General features: G+C 42.7%; 1 protein-coding gene across 1 annotated transcript; it reads right to left on the bottom strand.

The window, feature by feature from the left end:
• Nucleotides 1-1,067: 1,067 nt before the first annotated feature.
• gask1b (golgi associated kinase 1B) lies at nt 1,068-7,583 on the bottom strand. Its single transcript, XM_079512986.1, has 4 exons — nt 6,585-7,583; nt 5,689-5,906; nt 5,270-5,496; nt 1,068-2,246 (listed from the first exon to the last, which is right to left on the bottom strand). Exons 1-4 carry the CDS (start codon nt 7,480-7,482, stop codon nt 2,039-2,041), a joined length of 1,551 nt encoding a protein of 516 aa, XP_079369112.1. The 5' UTR covers nt 7,483-7,583; the 3' UTR covers nt 1,068-2,038.
• Nucleotides 7,584-8,196: the final 613 nt, after the last annotated feature.

Raw genomic sequence — 8,196 nt, forward strand, 5'->3', positions numbered from 1 at the left:
TGAAAGATTGACAACAGATGGCATGAGAAGCAAGGTCATGGCCAGGTCAAAACCTTTGTGGCTATTTCACCCGTATACTAAAACTGGGAATGGTGCTAGTATTAAATATGAATACCTATATAAGTGTCCATCAGTGCAAATACTCCTGCTTGACTCTGGTGCACTTGCTCATGGAGTACTTGGATGTACGCAACTGAACCTTGACAGAGGCCTAGCTGTTAAGGATAACAGTGACTCTCTTTTATTCACTCATGCATTCATTGTTGAATTGTATGCTAATTAAATTCACTGTTGATAGACTGTACACACATTATCCAGATAATCCCTGTTGTTGAAGGCCGGCTGACAATGTACAAATATCAGTCCTGTTGATTCATTCCTATTCACTGGTTAATATTCATGCTTATACTGGTGATAGATTGTACATTGTACTTACACTATATTTATTGATAGAATATACAAATCGGTCAGACCATGTGCTGTGGTCTGACCGAGTGTTAGACGGTGACCTAATCTATTTATTGTATTTATCCAATTCTTATTTTTCTATCTATCTTGTGTTATACACAAATTAATGCTGTTGCTGCTACACCTTAATTATCTTACATTCATTGTAATATAAACACACTAAGTCACTACAACATTAAATGTAAATACAGTTAAGTGTAATATAAACTACCTATATGGAAAGAATATTACATAAAATACATACATGCACACATAGGCTAACTGTGTCCATGGACCAGTGCTATGGTGACTTGCTCAAGGGTACCTCGGCAGTGCCCAGGAAGTTAAGTGGTACCTCTCCAGCTACAAGTCCTCACTCTGTACTGTGGTCCATGCTGGAATTGAACCAGCCTCCGGTTCCTGAGCCAAGGTGTCCCTGGCTATGGACACATTTTCATATGGACACACCAAACTATAGCTACTGTATAACCTCCCAGACTAGTGTGCTGAATGAATGAATGGATGGATGAATGAATGAATGGGTTAACTCAGACAATCCCTGCACTAACGATGTCCTACTGGAAGCAATATCTAAACAATGGCACTGTATTCAGTCAGTGTTGTAATATTAAAGAAGCATTTTATTTGTCATCTGATGCTGAAACGTTCATAAAAAATAGAAGGTATAAAATTAAATAAATACATTGGAAATCGTTAGCATTTGACAGTAAAAGTGAAAGCAAGAGATCCTCACTTATACAATCTCTCTTACATCACTATCCATTAAAAAACACATCAAAACAATGCAAAACAAACGTAAAGTAAAGTAATTTAATCCAGTTTTGCTTCTTAACGTCCCATTTGATTTCAATCATATTAAACTATCATAACTAGTAATCTTGATCGCAGTGACTTTTCCTGTTTCAAGAGTTTTGAGGAAAGTGACACGATCTCTTCCTGTTTAGAGAAACAAGCAATATATTAAGACTTGATGTAAGGATACAACTCTTTTTTTCAGTGTATAACATCTCCACTAGACCTGAGTGTTATATTTTTCCTATCAGGTACAACTCACTTCACAAACATCTGGATTCCAGTCAGTCGTCGTCAACATAGAAACATCTAACATACTTAGTGCATTCCATTCCATTCATGTAAGTCCATCTTTTGTCCATTAACCTTCGTTAACCTTGTTAAAGGAATAGCTCACCCCCCAAAATACTTTTTTTCTATTGATTACTCACCCCATGGAGTTTGGGGTGCGTTCAATATAGTGGACTGAGCACACTGTGCAATACAAACTAATATGCGAGTGTGCTCCTGGTGCGCATATTCGATTCCGAATGCACCCTTGAACTCATGGATATTTTTTTGTTTTTGTTGCATTCCTAAGCCAATAGTTTGATGACCAGCTCCCTGTGCTCCCTATGGAGACACAAAGGAGTCGTTGTGTCTCTATAGGGAACCACTGAAAAATCATTGGCTTAGGAATGCGACAAAACAATATCATTGAATTCAAGTCTCCGTGGGGTGAGTAATTCATAGAACATTTTTTGGGGGTGAACTATCCCTTTAAGGCTCATTAAACTAATCATGTGTTCATTGGGATGACTTTGATCCCGTGTGCGTTGATGTAGGTATGGAGGACGTTGACCCTCCTCTCTATGACATCGATGAGTTTGTCGATGCCCCGCCTCCCTCCCTGACTCTCCCAATACACCTGGTCCATGAACAGAGACTGGAGGAGTCTCTCCCGCAGCTTCCTGGTCCTCAACACACCTACCGCCTGCTCCGGAAATCTGGAGAGAGGGAGAGAGAGAGAGTGAGAGAGAGACAGAGAGAGAGACAGAGACAGGGTGCAAAGGACAGAGATAGGTGTGAGAGACAGAAAGACAAAAAGAGGAAAAAGACAGCAGGTGATCAGTGTCTCATGTTCCCAGATCAATACCGGTACGTCTTGTCACATTATAAATTCAATGCAGTTGCTAGAACAATGCAGAGAAAGTGAATAAACCTACTCCTGCTTTAAAATCTGCTTCAAATCATATCACCTTCCGAATATAAAGGACCTGCCTAAGGATTTGGGATTAATTCTGCAGAATTATTTCCACCCAGTTTTAGCAATGAATGCGGTTTGATTGTCTCTAGTTACTCAACTAGAGACAATCAAACCGGGTTTAGAAACTGGCTTGTGGGCCTAGTGATTTCCTTTTTATTTTCCTTCAGAGATTTGTTCAGATTTCATACTTTATTGTCCCCAGAGGGAAATGCTTTGAATGCTTTCCATAGCACTGTATAAAGCAGACAACAGTACATAATACCAACATACAATGACAGACAGCTGAACACACTCAGACCTGTTGCGAGGCTATGGCTGCAGGTAGGCCTATCAGGTATCCAAAGCAAGCCCTAGCCCTAGATTGGGAGTGGCAAGACCAATTATCCTAGCAGCAGCAGCAGTGTTGGGTGTGTGTGGGTTTGGCCCGGCAGTAACAAATAATATGTTAAAGAAGTTACAGTAGGATGGGCTGAGTAATGCTCTGGTAGAGCTTCAAGGCATTATGGCACACGTGTTTGAGCTGACTTGATCAGATTTGATTTTAGTTTGGAATGACTTTGAGAGATCACATTTTTGTCTTTGTTTTTTTATTCTTTTAATCTCATATCCGCTGAGACATTCCTCATTAACATCACTGATTATTGTCAACATTTCTTCTTCATCCCGTCATCTCAAAAGCTTTTCCCTCGCTGATGACATCCAGGTGGACGTGGTGTAAAGAAACCTGATATCAGACTAACTCGGAACAGCAGATGAGGTTGGGCGGTGTGATCGGAGATCAGAGGAAATCTGGTAAGAGGAGATGGGACAACTGTCCCTGCCAGGCACAGCGGAGCCTTCCCCGCCCCCCTGGTCCCTGCGGTGTGACTGACAGATAGATTTATTGATCACAAGAAAGAGGAAATGTCAAGCATTTCCCCAAGGCATGGAGAGACAGACACATACAGTAGCTAGTATACCTCACACACGGGGGCTCTGTGATGGTCACCTACTTTCATGTTGTGCCAATTTATATTTTATTTTTTCATATTGTACTGTTTAATCTGTAATCTCATTTTGGTTTTTGGTTTTTAGTTGTACTTACTTCTACACAGACAAAATACATATCAGAAATGCGCCTGGCCTGCTAAGTTAAAACATTCAATTTCCTATTTATATTCCGGTTTTTTGAGCAGTGCCTGAACTGCTCCTACTAACAGCTATGTCCGTCCGTCCGTCCCTATGTCCGTTTGCCCTACGGACAGCAGTAGCGCTGGGACACCTGGGGTGACACTGTTGGGCGGCGTGGCCGTGTGAACCATACAGAGTAGTACAGCACAGACTACAGTACAGAGTAGTACAGTACATAGTACACTACAGTACACAGTAGTACCACTTCCAACTAACAGCTGTGTGTGTCTGTCTGTACGGCCGAGTACAGTACAGAGTACTACAGTACAAACTACAGTAGTACAGTATGTGCAGTACAGTACAGTACAGTCAGAGTGTACAGTGCAGTACAGTAGAGTACAATACAGTACGGTGTACATTACAGTACAGAGTAAAGTACAGTACAGACTACAGTTCAGTACAGTACAGAGAGTGAACTACAGTACAGAGTACAGTAAAATACAGTACATAGTACAGTAAAGTACAGTACAGAGCACAGTACATTGGGGGGCTGTGGCTCAGGAGGTAGAGCAGGTCGTCCATTGCGTCCAATGATCCCTGGGTCGGCGGTTCGAATCCCGGCTCCTCCTGTCCACATCCCGGCTCCTCCAATGAGTTGGTCGGTGTGAGCTTGCCACCATGGTGTGTGAATGTGGGAAGTGAGGACGCTGGCGTCGACTATTCGCAACTTCACCTCCCAATGTATGAATGAATGAACCACTGTAAAGCGCTTTGAGCGCTATAAAATGCAATTCAATTCATATACATACAGTACAGAGCACAGTATAGTACAGTACAGAGCACTATACAGTACGAGTACAGTATGAGTACATAATTGTACAGTAATGTACAGTACAGAGTACAGTACTGTACAGTGTGAGTACATACTCATACTGTACAGTACGAGTACAGTATGAGTACATACTCGTACAGTACAGAGTACAGTACAGGTACATACTAGTACAGCACAGTACAGTACGAGTACAGTATGAGTACATACTCTTACAGTACGAGTACAGTACACTAGAGTAGTACAGTACGAGTAGTACAGGAGTTCAATACAGTACAGTAACAGTATAGTTGCACCGCTCAGTTCACACGGGTGTGATTTTTTTGTAATTAAACATGTATGAAGTTATGAACTTTATACAATATAATGTTTCTGATTGCATAATGCTAAATTTACACCGCTGAAAATAGCCCATCGCTCACAATACACTGCTGTGTTGTGAGTTTGTGTTGTGTTGTGAGTGTTGTGACTGTGACGCGCAGAGCTTTCAGCATTAATCAGTCTCATTTTTCTCCGCTGACCGCTCGGTGGTTCTTGTATTCTTCTTGTATTTGTTTAACTGAGAATAACGTTAGAAATAGTTCTAGCCGTTAGGCATAGTTTTACTGGGGTTATGTTTACGAATAGGGTTAGGTTTTGGGCTTTTGGCACCATTTTACTGAGGTTAAGGTTAGGAATAAGGTTAGGTGTAACCGTTTAGACATAGTTTACTGAGATTACGTTAGCTGAGCAGTTCCGACGGCTGTACTGTGTCTGTAGTCTGTACGGTGACTGTGTTTTCAGGCTAGTATCCATTTAAACCTTCTCACACCCTTCCAACTCACTCTCTGATTCCCTCTAGGATGCTGAAGTCCAGGTTGTCCTCGTTGCGGTCAAAGAAGCCCTGGTTGTTGGTGAAGACCAGGTGTCTGGGGTCGTCAGTCCTGTGGATGATGTTGGCCAGTGGCACGTGGTCTCTGTCCACACACTCTGCATGGTGGCCCGTCTCCACACACAGGTCCTCCTGACGGGGCCTGAAGCCACAGCAGCTCCGGTCCAGACGGTTATAGATCTAAACATAAAATTGCATTTCAGGTGTCTGTTGACGGTATGATGATGGAACAAAACACAGCCGAATATGTTTGGGATTGACTCCAAAGTACAGTAACATGCTCAGTTAAGGTCCATATGGGTATATTTTTATACTCTCAAATTAAATGAACACTGCAGAGGATAAATGTTTCATTTGTCCTCAGCATTGTACCTGAAGCAAGAAGTCAAACACAGCCACTTTGCTCCATTCATAGTGGTGAATGCTGGAGCAGCCAGAGTCCAATTTAGGCACGATGTTTTTATGCCAACATCTCTGTTTCAGAGAGCTTTGGTACTCCTTCCAGGTTAAAACCACTGCTGACCTGGCTGCCACAAGGCCTCCTGGGTAAAGAGATGGATCCCATGACACCACAGCACATGGCTGGCCATCTAAAGACAGAAGGGTTATACGTTGTTCAGACAGGTGTTAATTTCTTATTATTATTATTATTTTGCTTTTTACCGCCTTTTCTCCCCAATTTAGCCTTTATGCTAATTGATTCCTACCCACACACATTTCTGTCTGTTGTCACTGCTTTTGTATCCTACTGGCTCACGCTCACCTATAGCTGCCACTGAGGATCCAGCACCTGGAGGACTCCTGCCCAACAAATATCACCCACACCCTCCCTGCCCGCTCCCCAACCTCAAACACAGGCCAATGGTGTTTAGGCTCCGCGTGGTGGGCACATAGGCCTACTTTACCACTATGCCACCTGAGCGCCGTATATACAGTATATATATATATATATATATATATATATATATATATATATATATATATATATATATATATTCGGGTTTTTTTTTGGGGGGGGGGGGTCAATTAAATTCCTCAGTGTCACCTTTAATCAATCAATCAATCAATCAATATTTAAATATATGCTATATTATAAGATACCATAGGATATTAAGAAGATTAACTCGATTATTCAAGTTTAGAACCAAACCAGACACGGTCGGCGCATGCCATTGCCATCACATTGAAATGACTAATAAAGCAGTGAATAAAATCGCTTGCATCATATGAGATGTTTGGTCATAGGCCTACTGTAGGCTGTAGCCTACCGTGTATCAAACCGAACCTCCTGCTCACAGCTGGCAGGGTCCTGTTCAGGCCGAGCACGCGGTCCAGGTGGAAAGCGAATACCTCGCTGGTGTCCACGGGTCTCTTTATAATCCCACACTGTTCCCGGCACACTTTGTCAACACTTTTGTATTTTTGGTGGCTCGGTGAAACGTTTACGTCGCTTTCAAACAACAACAAAGACGGAGAGTCCTTATACGATACCTCTTTGATGCGCCAAGCTTTGGCATCGGCGAGGAAGCGCATGAGGCGCACGTCATCTGCGCTGAACCACGACGGTGTCTTCTGACTGTACATTCTTATAGAACTAGCGAAATGTTGTGACTGATCATCTATAATATGCGACTCATCTATTATATGTAACAATCTGTAATCAATGTCTCTGGACTCTTTCCAAGCCGTTTTGGATCCGAACGCACGCGTTTGCGCGCCGTCCATCCCCTCCAAAGCGTTCCCTTTATTTTGCGTAAAGGCGTCATTGTCTGTTTTGTTCCTTCTTACTTTCCTCCTGAGTTTAGGTTTGACTGTTGCCCGGATAACAGCCGGCTTGAGACGCTTAGACGACTTTAGTGTGATATACACCACATTGGACTGCAATGTCGGCACTGCTATGTCATTACCAGCGTTCCCAGTTCCACCAGTCAGCGGGTCTGGCCGAGCTGCGGTTATACTCAGATACAGTTGATTTAATCCTCGGCTCCTGCGGTACTTATCAACCCGTCTGTATCCAACTTGTGAAACTACAAATAACAGGTAGACGAAACAAACCCCGGCGATGATCAGATTCCTTTTCGACGGAGGACACCTTCGAAAACTGCTGGCGACCAGCCAGAGGAGAGACCAACAACAGGTCCAGTGAAAGATAGACTTCTTCTCCATTAGCCTACCTACAAAACTTTATCAGGTTATTGTTAACATGGCTATCAGAGCGGATCTCTGTTGCGCCAAAGTCAGACCGGGGAGGAGCGCGCAACTTCCGAAACTCATCTCCTATCCTGCTCAGACTGGCTGGCAAATAAAATTAGCTATGCTACGAGATCCGTGTTGTAGAAGAGAAGATATTGAGATCGAGTTTGTCATGGGCAGGAGCCTGGAGGAGAGGATGGGTGGATTTGGTCTATGCCCTAAATAACATTTCCACAGTAGGCTAGTACCACAGTAGCTTCACATTCGCACTATACCAGGCAGTGGCAGTGCACGTGTCATCATGGCAACATGTGACTTTCCTTTAAATATCTAGGTTATCTAGCAATTCCCAGTTATTTTGTAGGCAATGGAACTGATCCCCTTCTCTTTAACTTCAGAATGTTCTACATCTTCACGCTCAACTATATCATGGCATGCATGATGTTGTTCCAGCCAGCTGAACATGTTTGGTTAATAGGCTATAGAATAGATGATGTAATGAACCGTACGGGCAAAGAATGTGCGTTTCAATTCAGGCGACCTCTGCTGGTTGATTTGTATCACTTCCATTCTGGGCTGTATATTGTGTTTGTGTAGTTTATGGGTGTTTGTTTGATCATGTTCATAATGTATTGATCACATACATTCCCAGAATCCCAGACCATATTCATACAATAGAATAGAATA

Source organism: Electrona antarctica, assembly GCF_951216825.1.
Source record: "Electrona antarctica genome assembly, chromosome: 1".
NCBI lineage: Eukaryota > Metazoa > Chordata > Actinopteri > Myctophiformes > Myctophidae > Electrona > Electrona antarctica.

Coding starts and splice junctions, on each gene's coding strand:
- gask1b (XM_079512986.1), bottom strand. CDS start 7,482: ATGGAGAAGAAGTCTATCTTTCACTGGACCTGTTGTTGGTCTCTCCTC. Junction 5,497..5,688: donor TGTTTGACTTCTTGCTTCAG/GTACAATGCTGA, acceptor TTTTATGTTTAG/ATCTATAACCGTCTGGACCG. Junction 2,247..5,269: donor ATCCTAGAGGGAATCAGAGA/GTGAGTTGGAAG, acceptor CCCTCTCTCCAG/ATTTCCGGAGCAGGCGGTAG.